This window comes from Perognathus longimembris, chromosome 19 (assembly GCF_023159225.1).
Source record: "Perognathus longimembris pacificus isolate PPM17 chromosome 19, ASM2315922v1, whole genome shotgun sequence".
NCBI classification, from domain to species: Eukaryota; Metazoa; Chordata; class Mammalia; order Rodentia; family Heteromyidae; genus Perognathus; species Perognathus longimembris.
Window position 1 is genome coordinate 32,763,811 of NC_063179.1, and position 17,365 is coordinate 32,781,175.

Genomic DNA, 17,365 nt, shown 5'->3' on the forward strand with positions numbered 1-17,365 from the left:
CATGAGTATTTATTGTTCAGCTCCTTTGTGCCAAACATGGTTTTAGATATTTGGAGTTGCACAGAAAACAAAAATCACTGCCTCCATGGATCTTACATTCTAGCATAAGGGAGACAGAAAAATCAATAATTAAAATATATCAGATGGTTTTAAGTATACAGGATTAAAACATGCCGAGGTTTGGGGGATGGGTGAGATGGCCTGGAGGGCCTCCACAAAGGAAGGGACCTTTGAGGCTCTCTAAATACTTGGTATATTTGTGTGGCAGTAAGTGGCTAGAGCAGACTGAGCGGTAGGGTTTGGAAGGCCCCAGGCCTTTCTCTGCAATGATTAGAGGTTTGGATCTCAAGAATGATGTAATTCTTGCTTTGAGAGTATACATGTAGTGTAGCAAGTTAGGCAGGATTGCTGGGCCAAGGATTTGGGGGTGGGTAGAGGAAGTAAGCACATTTGTTAAATAGATTTGTCTTCCTCATGAATAAATTTGAGAAAAGAAACAAAGAATGGCAACCCCACACTGTTACTCTGAATCAGTCAATGCTTGTTATTTCTGCTTAGTGTTATAAGAAGAGATTTGCAAAAACTGGCTTATTGTCTGGCGTGGTGGCTCATGCCTGTAATCCTAGCTCTGAGGTCTGAGAATCATTGGGGCAGAAAAGTTCCCTACCTTCTTATCTCCAATACACTACTCTGAAAAGGCTGGAAGTGGTGCTGTGACTCCAGTGGTAGAGTTCTAGCCTTGAGCAAAAGATGCTCATTGACAGCTTAGGCCCAGAGTTCAAGCCCCAGGACTGGCAAAAAAATAATTCTAAAAAGAGACTGGCTTATTTTTCAATATTGATTAAATGAACAGTTTTAAGCATGAAAGTTTTAAAAGCTACCTGCCCTGTTTTTGTACAAAAGAAGAATCTCACTAAAATAACTAAAAGTATATTTACTTTCCCAGATGATTTTATTTTGAAACAGTTTTAAACACTACCCCTACATATTCGGTGTACTTCAGTCAAACAAACAGGAGTCTGGCTTTCTAAGTTTTCCATCTTTTAGGAGGCTGCAAACTCCTTTTAGGTATCTTGGACCAACCACCAAATGCTTTTGATTTGTCAGTTGCTGTCATTTAATCAGGATTGTCATGCTGTCTTTGAAAGTATTTTCTTTTCTCCTAGGAATCACCAAAATCAAGAGAGATATTGTGTTTGCTGCCAGCCTCTGCTTATAGTCAGCTTAAGGAACATGGATTTAAAAATACTCACCACTGGTTTGATTATAGTTGACTACAAATGCTTACAAGTGTTGTGGTTCTCTCAAGACAGTTGTCCTTAAACATTTTAATATGCATTATATTTAAATCAAACATATGGGAAAGCGTATTACATACACATATGTACATAGCATTACATTTTTTAATAAAAATGTACACGTGGGGCATTGCTCTAGTGGAAGGCTTGAAATTTGTTTTGGTGAACTTAGAGCTATTAGATAACCGCTGTGTTAAATGTGACTATATACACAGATAGAGTGGGTATTCAGGAGGTACAGCAGCAGCAGTCCTGGAAAGGCCTATACACCAGGAAGAAAAACACATCCTCTTGGCTTCTAGTTGCAGTCATTTTCCTTTAGAAAGCAGGCCAGTTTCAACTGCCACCTTGCTACCCTTCAGGGCTGGTGATTGTTCCGATAGTGATTTCCCGCTGTTGGGGTTTCATGCAGAGTTGTGTGAGAGTCCTCCTCTTTTCTTTCTTTAAAGGGAGAGTTTCTTGCCTTGAAGAAATCTGATACATACACGGCCTATATGGAACAAGTTACACATGGAACACTTATGTATATTTACTAGTGCAGTTTACCTAAGGTACAGAAATCTTTTTGCAAAGATAAACAAAAGGATATGCATTGGAGATAAAAATTTAGACTATAAAAATTAGTATCTAATATGAATTTTAGTAAAAAAGGTTATTGCAAAAAGAGTTGCTTTTTTATGCTTTGGTAAATAGTTTTAGTCTACTAACACTTCACAAAAGTGTTAGGTACATTAATTTTCAGTTCATACCCAAAATAAAATGGTTTATAGCCATAGGCTTGAACATAAGTATAAATTTAAGAGTTTTTATCTAAAGAGTAACCTAATTTTTATCCAGTGTGCTTAATATTTACTTTAAACACGTGATTCTTAGCCACTGGGAGCCACATTCTCTACCTTGTCAGTTTTCTCTTTGGGTATTTTTTCCGCTTATTTATCCAGATGTTGATGGTATCAATATATCAGCTGCTTCCCTGTATACTTACAACCAATACTGCAACCACAGCTCCTTGAATGAGTCCAGTCAACACATCACTCCAATGGTGTTTGTAATCAGAAACTCGAGAAAGGCCCACATAAATGGCTACAGCAACAAGACCAAATTGTAGTGTGGGACGTAAGAGTCTTGCCCAGTCTCCCTTCATCCTGGCTTGAAGGTAAAGCTAACAGAAAAGATAAGAATAAAGAAAATAGTTCATTACTATGGCAACTGAAAATCATGCTTATAAAGAGTTGGCATTTAAAATGACTACCAGGATAGCTATTATACATGGAATAGAACTTTAAGCAAGCATTCTTGTACTCATTAATACCTTAAAGTTAATACCGTCAAACATAAAATACAATATACTATTGCAATTGTAACTTATGTTCCAAAGAATTTACTAGTTATCTGGCAATTCTACCCTTCAAATTATAAAGCCAGTGGTTGCTTTATGACTTTTAAGACAGGATTTCAAGCCAGCTTCTCCCTTTTGCTGTTTGGGTTGTCAAGCACAATGATCCTAGTTTAGAGATAAATTGTTAGCATTCCCAGCACAGCTTGCTCAGCTCATCAGAGACTGTTTTCTTAACTTACCAGTTTACTTGAAAGCTGTGCTAGCCTCAAACTATTTAATGGAGCCACTGAGACTAAACACATTATTGGTGTAAATAAATAAAATTGGCCCAAATAAGTAACACACATTGTAGCACCCTTTTTAGGTACTATCAGGCCTGGAAATTTACCCTTTCTGATACCTGCCTTTTGATGTTGGATGCATTAGTATCTCAAGATTTTATTGTTTTTGTGGAATTGAAGTCTGAACTTGGGGCCTCATGCTTGCTATGCAGGCACTGTATCACTTGAGTTAATCTACTAGCCCATTATCTAAAAGTGTTGAAGCAAAGGAATTCTTGAGTGAAACTACTCACTTTTTTAAGGATAACTTTACACTAGTTCTAAGAATATAAAATTGCAGTATTATTATAGATAGAAATTAAGTTTATTTGTGTATGGTGGTACGCAACTGTAATTCCAGCACGCTACAGAGTCTGAGGCAGAGGATCACAAGTAAGACAGATAAATCTACATAGTAGGGCTGGGAATATGGCCTAGTGGCAAGAATGCTTGCCTTGTACATATAAAGCCCTGGGTTCAATTCCTCAGCACCACATATATAGAAAACAGCCAGAAGTGGTGCTGTGGCTCAAGTGGCAGAGTGCTAGCCTTGAGCAAAAAGAAGCCAGGGACATTGCTCAGGCCCTGAGTCCAAGCCCCAGGACTTGCAAAAAAAAAAAAAAAAAGTTTTTTAAAATATACATAGTAAGACCTTTTAGTAAAAGAAGAGTATAAGATTAGCATTCATTTAAAAGTTCTGTGCAAAAATTTAAGATTCAGATAAATTAAGTGTAGTCTTCAGAAAACACTTTGTAAGGCTCTGCCCAATGGCATTACCTATTTAAAATAGATGTGCAAATCCATTCCCAGTTGTGCATTGCTGTGGGTGTTTTGTTCTCAGCAGCTGGCAAAGACCCAGAGGTTGTCTAATTTTATCAAGTACACAGCATAAACATCTAAAAGAGCATACCAGCTGTTTAACTGAGTGTGACTCATTTGCTAGAATAAGTGCTACTAGAATTCTATGTATTCTCCAAACACAAACCTTGTTTTTTGTTTGTTATTCAAACTATGACAATAGTAGCAAAAAGAGACTTGTCTCAAGATTTGCTTATTATTTCTGTCTTAATTGGAAACTATTAAGAAGAAAAGACTATAGCTGAAACTAAGCTTTGGATATTGCTGTCAGAATGGTTCAGCTATTACCAACAGGTTACTCAGACTATAAAAATATAAATCCAGGAATTACAGGCTTCTGAACAGAGGTATCTTAAGGCCTACCACTTAAGGAAAATAGTGTCCATCTCTCCTTAGGAGAAAGCAAGAAAAAAAAATACACCTCTCAAATGGGACTTAATTAAGCTGCTTCCATTTTGTACCTCCAACCTTTCCTCATGTAAGGTCCTAAAATTCCCTTAGCAGTATTTTCCTTCCAAAGAATCCTGGCTTCAATTATAGGTATAAAATTGTTTTTGTTAATTGTAATTAAGTATTATTTTCCTCAAATTTCTTCTCTAACATCCCGAGGAAGGGAATTTATTCACTCTGGATCGGTAGTCAAAAGCTGCAGCACCTTCAGAGAAACCTTTGCCCCTGGTAAATAGCTGGTTTTCTCCTATATATCTGCCTGTGTACAAGCTTCTCCCATCAATGAAACTCATTATAGATGCAGAAATTATTTTACCTTGAAGGACTTCAGGGATCTGCTTTGTTCTGCCCCTAACCTATGTTCTATACTCTGGTTCCTCTAGGTGCCAATGGCCATGTTTGAGAACACTTGCTAATTGGAGTACTTTATGTTTGTGTGTACTGCGTTTTCTTGGAACAAGGGTACTCAGGGTTTTCCCTATGAAAGGCATTTCTTAGAGCTTTACTCTTCCACATGAAGACTTCTCTATTTCAGTTGACCTCAAGAAAGTAAACACCACCAATTTTTTGGACTTTGATTCATAGGTGACATGCCTAGAATTCCACTGTGACTTTTGTCCCAGGCTATTAATCCTGTGTGAGTAGGTTCAGAAAAGTACAACATGACTTCATGGTTTAGAAAAGCACAACATGGCTTCACTTCCTAAGCCTCTTCAGGTTCTAGGGTACAAATATTTTAAAATCTCACCCTCTGGAGATGGGGCAGTTGAAAAGTTGGTTAGTAAGTCTACATTTTTCCATAGCCAGTCTATTTTTATCCTGAAGTTCTTGAACACATCACATCAGAGTGCTTCCTGCTTAAAACAAAGATGACTGAATGTATCAACACATAGGTGTGATTTCGATGCCAGGAAACACAGCTTCTGGTTCCAAGAGTGTCACTCTACATTACCCGGTGATTTTGTACAAAGCAAGTACTTTGCATAACTTATTTTTAAAGAATCTCTCCATCATTCTAACTGCTACAGAGAAACATTGTCTGAAGCTCAAATTAGAAATAGGGACAGAGCTCACAGTAAAAGGCTCATTATGTCTCTGCCTTTGCAAACTCACATCTTACTCCTTTCCCCATATGTCTCATCTGCTGATAGCATTAGTCCACTCTGGATAAGACTTTTCCATTTTTTTTTGTCAGTGGTGGGGCTTGAACTCTGGGCCTGGGCACTGTCACTGAGCACTTCAGCTCAAGGCTAGCACTCTACAGCATGCATAGAGTTCCTAAGCTTGACTCAAGCTTCTATGGGCCATGAGCTGTTTCTCATTTGCTCAATGCCCAGAGATTCTTTCCAGTCTCAGAAACAGGGGCATGAAATATTAGCAGTACTAAGTGATGGATTGAAAATGGTGTAAATTGTGAGTAAAGAGTGGTGTGAATTAAATTGGTGAGTAGCACTAGAAATCTGGGAAGCAGTTTGTGGCAGGGAAGAAAGCCTTAAACAGAGAGGGATTTTCTAACAGGCAGTGATACTAGCAACCTGGGGATTCAGAATCCACAGTAATGAATAGGAAAAATCTGTGCATTTCTCATGTCTAGTACCATGATTATCCTGAATAACCACCCAAATTTGGAACTGGCAGTCAGCCAAATTCAAGGGCAGGCACAAAGCACTCCAACTGGCTTTGTGCAAAGCCACTCCTTCCCTGCGTGTCTGCTAGTCAAGGCAGCTCTTCCAGGGGGCCTCCCTGACACTGGCAAGGGGTGATGCTGGGCTCCCAATCAGGGCAGAACAATTGATGGAACGGCTGTAGGAGACATTTTTATCTGGAAGTTAATTTCTAGACGTTAGAAATTCTTAAATGACTGCACATCTTCACCCAAACCTGGGACTGACTCATGATGCCAAGATGCCCAAAGCATTGAGATTTATCTATTGCCTAAGGAGTTTGAGAAAAGATGCTAAATGCTGCATAAAAACAGGAAAGCTGAAAAGCCAGAAGACACCTATGTATTAAGAACTGAAATAAAATTTGGGACTATATCCCAATCAAGAAAATATTTATGGGGCTGGGAATATGGCCTAGTGGCAAGAGTGCCTGCCTCGTATACATGAGGCCCTGGATTCGATTCCTCAGCACCACATATACAGAAAATGGCCAGAAGTGGCGCTGTGGCTCAAGTGGTAGAGTGCTAGCCTTGAGCAAAAAAGAAGCCAGGGACAGTGCTCAGGCCCTGAGTTCACGGCCTAGGACTGGCCAAAAAAAAAGAAAATATTTACGCTGTCCAGTTTCAGGAAAAGGCAGTGCATTGTTAGGCTTCTCCAGGAAGGCTACAACAAAAATGGACCTGGACTATTTCCTCATAATTTACCTCTAAATGGCTTACATTGTCCTATATTTACCATATCATGATTGAGGTAATTTTCCATTTGTGTATGTGTGAGTCCTGCTCGCGGGCTCCTGGATATCCACCTAGCACACCTGTATCTAATCACTGAGACTTCCTACTAGACTTTAAGTAATCAATAAAGTAATCAATAAAAACAGTTTCTGACTGTTAAGAGGTGCCTTGAAAGTTCAGAGACATTAGCAGTCTCCTCTCAGAGATATTTTTCTTCATAGAGATTATAAGAAAGTCAATATTTTCAATAATGTAAGATAAAAGTCAGTGTCACAAGATTTGCCAAGTCTCTATGTGAGTCTGGTTCCACACTTCAAATATAGTTCAGTATAGTCACAGACTGGTGTTCTGGGGAAAGGTCTTGAGATGGTGACTGCTCTCACCATTGCCTCACGTTCCCCATGTCCTATTTTTAAAAGAGCAAAAAGTACATTGGCTCCCTTTATGAGGAAAGCAAATTTTCCTAGTAAGATGAATGGGAGATGTGACAATGGCATATGCTGTTAGCCACCTTGAAGTAAATTTCTCATGGAACATCTACAGAATCATTTAGGTGTTAAAAAGGAAGCCCTAAATTCTGCTGAGTTTGCATTCTGTTGCTTCCTTACAAAATTTAACATAAGATATGAAAGACTTAAAATTTCCAGACTGTTGGAAAAGCCAAAAATTATTCTGTAATGGCTTGATATTCTGGATCCGAATTTTTTAGAACTGGCTAACAAGTTATACAGAGGAGATATTTATTTCATTGCTAGATAAGAAATTTACATGTTACATGGCACCTGCAATTTTTACCGTTTTATTCCCCATGTACTGGGGCTCAAACTCAGTGCCTCAAGCTCCTGCTTGGCTTTTTTGCTCCAGGCACCACTTAAGCGACACCTCCAACTTCAGTTTTTGGTGATTGATTGGAGTTAAGAGTCTCATGGGTGTTACTGTCTGGGCTGGGTTCAAACCATGATCACCATATCTCAGCTCCTGAGTAGCTAAGATTACAGGTGTGAGCCATCAACTTCTGGCTTTCACATGGTTTTAACTTAGGAAATTTGGCTTTTCAAATAAGATTCTGGTACAGATGATTTTAAATTCTGAAGCCAATTAAATCCCTTTAGACTATGCTTAATATTGCACATGATAGAATTTTTAATTTAACCCTTAAATAATCATACATCAACATGATCAAAGAAAAAATAGAAGTCTACAAATACACATGAAACAAAATTACATGAGAATCTATTCATGAAGCCAATACCTATACTTGATCTGTTAGGATAGAAAGCTCTCTTTGTCCTCTAAATGTTGACAACATACATAAAACAGTGATGCATATAATTTTATAAGTAACATATAAATAGGAAGCATTATAAAAAATCAATTGAAACTGATCCTTAAAAATTCCTTGAATGTGTTTTCAAGCTTGGTCTTCCAATAATTACTGTAAAATATACACCCAGGGTTAAGGTGACTTTGGCTCAAGTGGTAGAGAGTTTGCCTAGCAAGTATAAAGCCCTGAATTCAAACCCCAGTATTGCAGACAAACACACACACACACACACACACACACACACACACACACACAACCAAAAGGGACACATGCATCTCTAGTTTTACAAGCAAAATATAGGTACAAACTTTGCTAAGGCCTCTCAGAGAACTTAAGAATAACATACATGCAAATGACCAGGCTGCTCAATAGGCCAGCCATCAGAAATGGACCAGGGAGTTCCACAGACAACTCCCAGAAGTGGAAAAACTGGTCCCGTGGAAAGCAGTGTGAGGAAAGTCCAGCAAGTGAAAGGAAAACAAAAACTGCTAAAACAGGAGCCACAACAGCTGCTTTGCTGTTGATAATCAAGTTCAACTCAAGAGAGCAAACTACAGAAGGTAAATATCAGGACTAGTGAACCCACACTGAGAGGTTAGGAATTGGGGGTGACTGTTGTAGGTGCACAGAAAGCTATGTGTGGGCTCCAAAAATGGCCCAAGTCTAAGGATGCACATTCTTAGCAGGAAACTTGAGAGACTTGCTGATATGTTCACTTTCACCTGCCCTGTGCAGCATGAAACACCTATGCACAGAAGCCACCCACGTAGCGCATAATCCAACCATCAGTAGGCACAGAGTACTTACTGCCACGAACAGCATGCAGTACATGGAGAACGAAGAGTGGCCTGAGTAGAAGGACAATCTAAAAGAGAAAGAAGAAAATATCAGTATTTTCCTCTTAGAAGCTGTCACTACTCCTTTCTTCCCCCCCTAGTGGGGCTGGAGAGCACAAGCAGGCCTTCCTTGGGTGTACTTTAACAAGCATTCTATCACTGAGCCACACCCATGCCCTAGACCATTCTTAATTTCATAAAGCTTATAGCTTCACAGTGCACATGCTCCGTCCCTCCGCCTTTTAAGAATTTTCAGGATGGGGGTAGAGGACAACTGTCACAACATTATGGAGTGTACAGAGGTCTAATGGCAGATGTCCACACAGGATCGCTGATGTCTACACAGCAGTATCACTCTATTGAAACTTCCAAGATGGGCAATGAGTCATGAGCAAACTTGCCAAGCATTTCTTCAGATGTCAGAGGAGTAATAACTTGACAAGCCATAACTGGTATAAGTGGCCTTGACTTTATTACATAAAAACTCATAAGCCCATATTTAAGGTTTATTTTTCAACTATAGCATTTGCTCCCAAATAACATGATAACTACTCAGTTACTTCATTTCTTCCATCCATATATTTGTGTGTGTTCCATGAGCATGTATCTTGTCTTTCCAAACAGATGAAGTGTTTTTGTTTGCTACTGCCCTTTAAATTGTGCACAGACAATGCTGAACCAGATGAATATCTCATTATTATAGTCTACAAACCTCTGAGCATCACCTTTACACCTAAAAATGACAGTGATTACATAACTTAAAAGAAAAACTAAAGCTAACACTGCAGATATAAGTTCTGCTTACACAGAATTAGCCACTGCTACGAGAAGCTGGGCACGTTAGTGGAGGGTGTGGAAAGCACCCAAGCAAAGCACTGCAATGTTTCTTCTATTTTCTCCACACAAGAATATGAATACAGGGCTGGGGATATAGCCTAGTGGCAAGAGTGCCTGCCTCGGATACACGAGGCCCTAGGTTCGATTCCCCAGCACCACATATACAGAAAACGGCCAGAAGCGGCGCTGTGGCTCAAGTGGCAGAGTGCTAGCCTTGAGCGGGAAGAAGCCAGGGACAGTGCTCAGGCCCTGAGTCCAAGGCCCAGGACTGGCCAAAAAAAAAAAAAAAAAAAAGAATATGAATACACACACTGTACTTACTATACTCTGTCTTATTCAAAAGGATTATGTCTTATTCAAAAGATGCTGAATTCAGAGAAGAGAAGGCTCATATCAAAAAGTGTGTGTGTAGTGAGTGGGGAAGTAATGAGTAATTAAATACATGTTGATGGTGGCTCTAGAGAAAAATCTAAACCAAGAGCTTTGTCTTTTTGCAAGTCAGATATATTCTCAACACAGTGAACCTTCTAGTTTCCTGTGTCATCCAGAAATTATATAATTAAACCTGATTATTTTGACCATTATATATTTTAAAGAAAAAAATCACTTTTTAGCCTTATATCTGGCTACAGAGAATTGATCAAAACAAATCTCTATTTTAAATCAGATAATTACAGCAGAGTTCTGTGTATTTTATGGTTAATTTCAATAAACTACGCTGATGAACTGAAAGAAACAACTTCAGAGATTGTCAAAAGCCATTGAGCCAACATAACCATGATCATAGAAATATTTTCAAAGTCAAGCCATTTAGTTTAGTTCCTTCACCTTATAGTACAAAATCATAAACTCAAAACTAGTTTTTAACGGTCTTCAATCTAGTATAATTTAGTCAAGTACAAACAAAATCAATTCTTTATTCTGAATATATAAACACATTTTTTATTCAATATAGAACTAGCCACAAAGTCTGCCTATGATTTTGACGGGGATTAAAAACAAAGGGCTAACTATTCAATCTTGGTTTTTAAGTCTTCATCCATAGTAACTTATCAAACAGATCAGGTAATATGGGTTTTTATTTCTATTAAAATGAAAATAGCCAGGCAATGGTGGCTCACACCTGTAATCCTAGTGACAGTTCAAAGCCAGCTGGGGCAGGAAAGTCCATGAGACTCAACTTCAACTAACCACCAGAAAGCCAGGATTGGCACTTTGCCTCAAGTGGTAGAGCATTAGCCTTGTGCTAAGGAGCTCAGGAATAGTGCCCAGGCCCAGAGTTCAAACCCCACACCCCCCCCACCAAAAAAAAAGAAAGGTCCTTCAAAACGATGCTGCATTAATTCTGGGGAATGGTCTGTAAACAATAAGCAACCTTAAATAATCAAGTGCATTAGCCTTTACTACATTACTGTGAATTTCTATTAAAATGGCAAACTTAATTAGCCAGGTGCCAGCAGCTCACACCTATAATCCTAGCTACGCAAGACGCTGAGATTTAAAGACTGCAGTTCAAAGCGAGCCTTGGCAAGGAGAGTCCATGAGACTCATCTCCAATAAAAGATTCAGGAAAAACCAGAAGTGGCACTGTAGTTCAAATGGTAGAGCATGAGCCTTAAGCACAAAGAGGCTCAGGGGTAGCTCTCAGGCCCTGAGTTCAAGGCCCAGGACCAGCATTTGTCACATAGAATACCCCTTTCTCCTAGGAAAGTGATTAAGTTCAGCCTGAACCCCAGTATCACAGTCCTCAGAGAATCCATAACTATTCACCCACTCCAAATCGTATTCCTTCTCCTCCTCCTCTTCTGTACTCCAACATCTAATCCATGTTCAACCTACCTTATAAATTACAAAGACAACCAAATCCATCAGAAATCAACCAATATAAAGCGTTTCTTCTTAGCATTTGAGGGCTTATAGGAAGATTATATTACAAGGAACCTGGCTGATCATCAATTTTGTCTTCTTCCACAACCAAAGTTTCTTTTTCCTAGGCCTCTCCATTCTTAAAAGTTAAGGGGAAAAAAAAAAATCACAAAACAGCTGTTGCCATTGGCTCAAGACTATAATCCTAGTTTCTCAGGAAGCTGAGATCTGAGAGATCACAGTGTAAAGCCAACCCTGGCAGAAAAGTACAAGAGACTTCATCTTCAAATTAAGCAGAAAAAAAGCCAGACTGGAGGTGTGGTTTAAAGTGGTAGAGCACCAGCCAAGCAGGCTAAATGTAAATCTGAAAACTAAGATGGAAGAGATGGCTTTCAAATAGTGTGTTTATGTAACCTGCAACTAGTCTGCCAATGTTTAACCTTCCTACAGACCAGGAAATCATGAATTTCTAGTCACCAGAACCAAGAGAGCAAGGAAAGTATCTTTAGGTACAAGTTAAAGCAGATAACAACAGTAAGAAGAGAAGAGGCCAAAACCCAAAGAGCTGTCAAATTATTTTGTTCACTAGGAAGCTTGCAAGACAGGTCACTCTTGTTCCTTTCAGATAGACCAGGTGACATCACTGCAGCTCACATAACCATAAGGACTAGCACCGTGCCTCAATACCTCCCTTAAGAGCTCTCTACTCAGTAGACAAAAGCAGAAAAGTACCCCAGTTCTTGCTATTAAAATAACAATTCCCATCATGGAATCTTTAAGGTTGCCATTCTAGTACATTTAGACTATAATTATGGAAAGGACAGCTAAATATGTTTTGCAAATATAAAAACAAAACAGGATCATTTTGCTTGTGCTTCACGCCCTTCATTAGAACAAACTGCTGAGCATAGAGTAACAGACCTCTCTAAGCCCTGCCAACTTCTCCAGAGCCATCATCTGCTAACAAACTATTTAGTTCCTGACATGTTCATGCTGTACTTGTTCATCCTCTCTCCTAGACTAAGCTTCCCACATTCTTTCCATAAATATTATTCAAGAGTCAATTCAGCCACTGATTCCTCCATGAAATCTTTCCTTAAAAAAACAGACTATAGAGCCAGGTGCCAGGGGCTCATGCCTGTAATCCTAGCTACTCAGGAGGCTGAGATCTGAGGATCACAGTTCAAAGCCAGCCTGGGCAGGAAAGTCAGTGAGATTCTTATCTCCAATCAAGCACCAAAAAGCTGGAAGTAGAGCTGTGGTTCAAGTGACCGAATGCTAGCCGTCCACACAAAGCTCAGGGAAAGTGCCCTAAGGACCCCCTGCCACACCCACCCGAGACAGACAGACACACACACACACACACACACACACACACACACACACACACACACTGCAGTTATTCCAAGGAAAAAAGCCCTACTTGCATTCAAATTTATCAACTATACACCAAGTTCCTTAGGTAAAAATCATTTCCTACTGAATCTTCTCCTTCCATTATATCAAAAGTTGGAGCAAGAGGAACAAGACTTTTTAATAGCCTTGGGTGTACTTTGTTAGTACATCATTTTTAAAATAAAAATCAATATACAGAGAAACAAAAGGAAAATTGTTGGTAAATACCTTAAACGAGATCACATCTAATACCCTAACACTTTTCCCAGTCATCACACATTCAGTAGGTGCTCAGCACATTTTTATTTGATTTTTACACCTAAATCCCTAAAGTACTTTCTCCACATAGCTGTTAGAAATTTCAACTTTATCTTCAAAGCCCAGGAACAGAAACATTAGGAGGTACAGTCAACATCCTGTCATGATCACCCTTCACTCAGAAATCCCAGGCTAAATAAACAGAACTTAGTGCACTGTCTCAACACATCGGGGAAGGCAAGCATTTTTAATAATGCATACAAAATGCCCCCAAATCCTTTATACATTGTACTTAAGGGAAGCCAGATTGGTTGAGCAAATAATGTCCATAATGACATAATAGTAGCTATGTTTTGTTGTAAATTTTTTCAAGTCTAAGCAAGTAACATACAACAATAACAAGGAGAAAAGGTTTAAGTATCACCTGAATCCACTGCCTGTATGAAGATCTCTTAAATTTTTAAAGAAGCATTTTACCCATCAAAAAGCAAATCTTATTCTTAAGTTTTCAAAATGTTACTTCAGCTGCAAAGCATTACCATTGCAATAGATTACATAAAAAATTAATGGTTAATATAACACAAACAAAAAAGAAGATAACGATTCCTATAATCTTGCTTTCCAGTGTATATAAGTTTATTATATATAAGAACAGTAATCTTATTAAACTTTACTGTTTTCCAAACCTGTCTCCAAAAAAAGCATCAAAAATTCCATGAAAATTTTGCTATTTGCCTGCTCAATAGAGAACATCATAGAAATTCAAGTCAATATTCAGGCACTAGGGGTCAGGAAGCTGCTGTTAAGAAACTTCAGTTGGTCCAGGCAAGGCTGGTGGCATGTGGGTATGAGAAATTGCTGTACCCTTTAAAGCAGTTGAGTTACTGCTTTCCTTACCTGCACTCTGGTCTTCGACATCAGAAGAATCTTACTCTCTAAAAGCAAGTTGCTGAGTTCTGTACCCCTTCAGCTATTCATTATCTCACACCTGGATTAGCACTATATTCTCCCAACTAGTCTTTACACTTCATTATCTACAGCATAAGTTCATGCTCCTTAGAGTACTACTCCAAACTCCCAAATCTGAATACTCTAAACATCCAGCCTTTGATCATGTGGCTCCCTGAACTGAGATATTATTTCACTCCAAATCTACACACTGAAGTCTTTTTTTGGTGTGTGTGTATACTGTTACTGAGACTCAGGGACTAGGCACTGTTCCTTAACTATGTTCTTTTTTTTTTTTTTTTAATTTCTGGCAGTAGTGGGGCTTGAACTTTGGGCCTGGGCACTGTCCCTGAGCTATTCAACTCAAGGCTAGTGCTCTACTACTTGAGCCACAGTACCACTTCTGGTTTTCTGGTGGTTAATTAGAGATAAGAATCTCACAGACTTTCCTACCCAGACTGGCTTTGAACCATAGTCCTCAGATCTCAGTCTCCAGAGTAGCTAGGATTAAAGACATCAGCCACTGGCATCTGGCTCCTTAACCTTTTTTACTCAAGGATATCCCTCTACCACTTCAGCCAACTCCATTTCTGGCTTTTGATGGTTAACTGGAGATACTGCCCAGGCTAGCTTTGAAAAACAATGCTCAGCTCTTAGCTTCCTGAGTAGCTAAGATTAAAATCTACAGTTGAAATCTTACTTATTCTTGAACTAGAATCCAGCTACTCATTCTTTGATTTCATGTGGAAATTTATCTTAGATCACTTTCCATCAGCCACTTCATCTCTAAACACATCCATCTTCATCGTAAGCACCATAAGAACAGCACAGGTATCTTGGCAGTTCCCACAGTGATCACAGCACAAGAACTGTAAGACATGCCTAACAGGGAAACTAAAAAGAGTCATTAATCTGTGTGTGTGTGTGTGTGTGTGTGTGTGTGTGTGTGTGTGTGTGTGTGTGTATTTTCATTTTGTTTGGTTGGTTGTTTTTTTGCCTGTGTGGTGGTATTGAGTTTGAACTCAAGGTCTTGTGTCTTTGTAGGGAGGCACTCTACCATTTGAGCCACATTCCTAGCCCCCTTTCACTTTATTCTTCAGATAGTCTCATGATTTTTCCCTGAGGCTAGCCTCAAACTATAATCTTACTATCTAGATCTCATGTAGCTGGGATGATAGATTCATATCACCACATGTGGCATATTGGTTGAGATGAGGGACTTAGTAACATAGAATCCTACTGATCTCTGCCTCTCAAGTATTTGCATTATAGGTATGTACAACAATGACCTTTTAAGTCATTCTATTTTAAAATATAACAACTAAGGCTCTCTTCTTACAAAGTGAAAAATAATTTTAAATCATTCCTCTACCTCACTGTATATGTAGATATTTCCATATAGATGCAGAAGGTTCCTGGTTACTACCCATGCATGAAAAAGACAATAAGTCTAAACAAATTAATATTTTGGAAATTAAAAAGGTTACTCATTAATATTTACACTTAAACTATGTAGATGTTGCTCTAGCAAGTTTTACCAGGCACTTAAGTACCTAGAAGGCACCAGCCACATTATAATGGGTTTCCACAGGTTTCATATAGATAATTTTCCTTGTCTTATGCAAGACATATACTCAAACATGGGGGGAGGTCACACTTAAAAAAGAGAAACCGTTTCATGTGGGCAAGCATACATATTGCTATTAGACATCAAAATGATACAAGGCAACTATAATCCAAACAACTTTATTTTTGCTCTCTGATTCACAGAGATGGAGATCAGGAGATCAATCACCCAGAACTGATCAGAAACATTTACATTTACACTTAAAAGACATAATTTTAAAGTGTGGATAAAGCTCAGTGGTATCGCATATACAAAGTCCCATTTTGACTCATCCCAGCACAAACAAGAATAGGAGAGGGGGAATGAAGAGGTTAGGAGGAGAGGAGATAGAAGAAGATAGAAGAGGAAGAGCGAGGAAGAGGAAAAAGGCAGGGGGGGAGGAGGAGGAAGAGAGAATGTGAAGGGAGAAAAAAGAAAAAGGAGAGGGAGAGGGAAAGAAGAAGAGAGAAGGGAGAAAAAGAAGGAGGAAATTGAGGAGGAGAAAGAGAGAGGAAAGGGGGAAAGGAAGGGAAAGAAAAAAACTTAAAAGCAAGGGGAAAAAGTAAATCTCTTAAAAGCAGCCAAAAGGTTTCTATAGGTACTATCACAAGCAAACCAGTTAGCTGTACACATTCTGCAATTCTCATGTCAAACAAGATAAATACAAGACCCTATATCTTGAGAAAGATGCCATATGAGGTCCCATTCTATGTGACCTACGGCAGTGGTTCCCAAAGTGTGGTGCCAAGATCAATAGCGGTATCTGAAAACCTGTTCCCTACCTAACAGAACCACACTTGATATGTTTTAACAAACCCACTAGATTATTCTAACAAACCACTAGTCTAAAGAAGTTTGACTCAGAAGGGAGCTACGGTTCTGAACTACAAGCTCAAATATTCTCCTGATATTCACCTGGCATAAGAAATGGCGCTCTGTAACAATATACTCTTGGAATCCATAGAAAACTCTCAAATACTAATTTTAAGCAGTGCATAGAAGTCTAGATACTAAATTAATAAGCATTCCATTAAAGTTCATTCCTGTTCCTTTTATGTTTAGAACCCAAGGACTATCACAGTTGAAGTCCAGTAAAAGTTTTATGATATCAGCGACAACAGACTCAGTACAAGAGTGCACACGTTCAAAAAAAAAAAAAAAAGGTGAGGAGAAAGAAAGAAAATCAGTGTGGCAAACAAGACTACAATTGCAGGATATTCTCATCCTAACATGTAACTCTGACTCATCTACACAGTTAACAAAAATGCCTCATTTGGGGTGCTTATGTTCCTTCCCTCCCAGGACAAGCATTGTAATTTTATAATTAAAAATGTATTTGGTAGCAGGCTATGAAAGCAAATAAATCAAAAGAGGAGACAATTCTAAGCTATAGATGATGTTTAGACTGAAATGTTTTTACATTTTTTGGGGCTTCCTGAATGTTAAATTTCAAGAGAAAAGTAGTAGGAAAGTCTGTGTCCAGTCACACTATATTCCACAATAGAACAGCAAGCAAAGCCACAGTTATGGACCAATATTATATATCTCTATGACTGGCAACAACTGAATCATTCTGGAATCACTGATGGAAATCACATTTTTCTAAAATTTCTTCTTTTAATTTCAATTAAG

At 38.7% G+C, this 17,365-nt stretch overlaps 1 protein-coding gene across 4 annotated transcripts in view; it reads right to left on the reverse strand.

Annotated features, from left to right (window-relative positions):
• Positions 1 to 811: 811 nt before the first annotated feature.
• The window catches only part of Plpp1 (phospholipid phosphatase 1), an 87,500-nt gene continuing 70,946 nt past the window's right edge, over positions 812 to 17,365 (reverse strand). For all 4 annotated transcript variants that reach the window (XM_048368515.1, XM_048368518.1, XM_048368516.1 and 1 more), the window contains 3 exons: positions 8,795 to 8,852; positions 2,284 to 2,460; positions 812 to 1,788 (listed from right to left, as the gene is read on the reverse strand). In XM_048368515.1, coding sequence (XP_048224472.1) covers positions 1,657 to 1,788; positions 2,284 to 2,460; positions 8,795 to 8,852 — 367 coding nt within the window. In that variant the 3' untranslated portion in view covers positions 812 to 1,656. The remainder of the gene's footprint in view (positions 1,789 to 2,283; positions 2,461 to 8,794; positions 8,853 to 17,365) is intronic.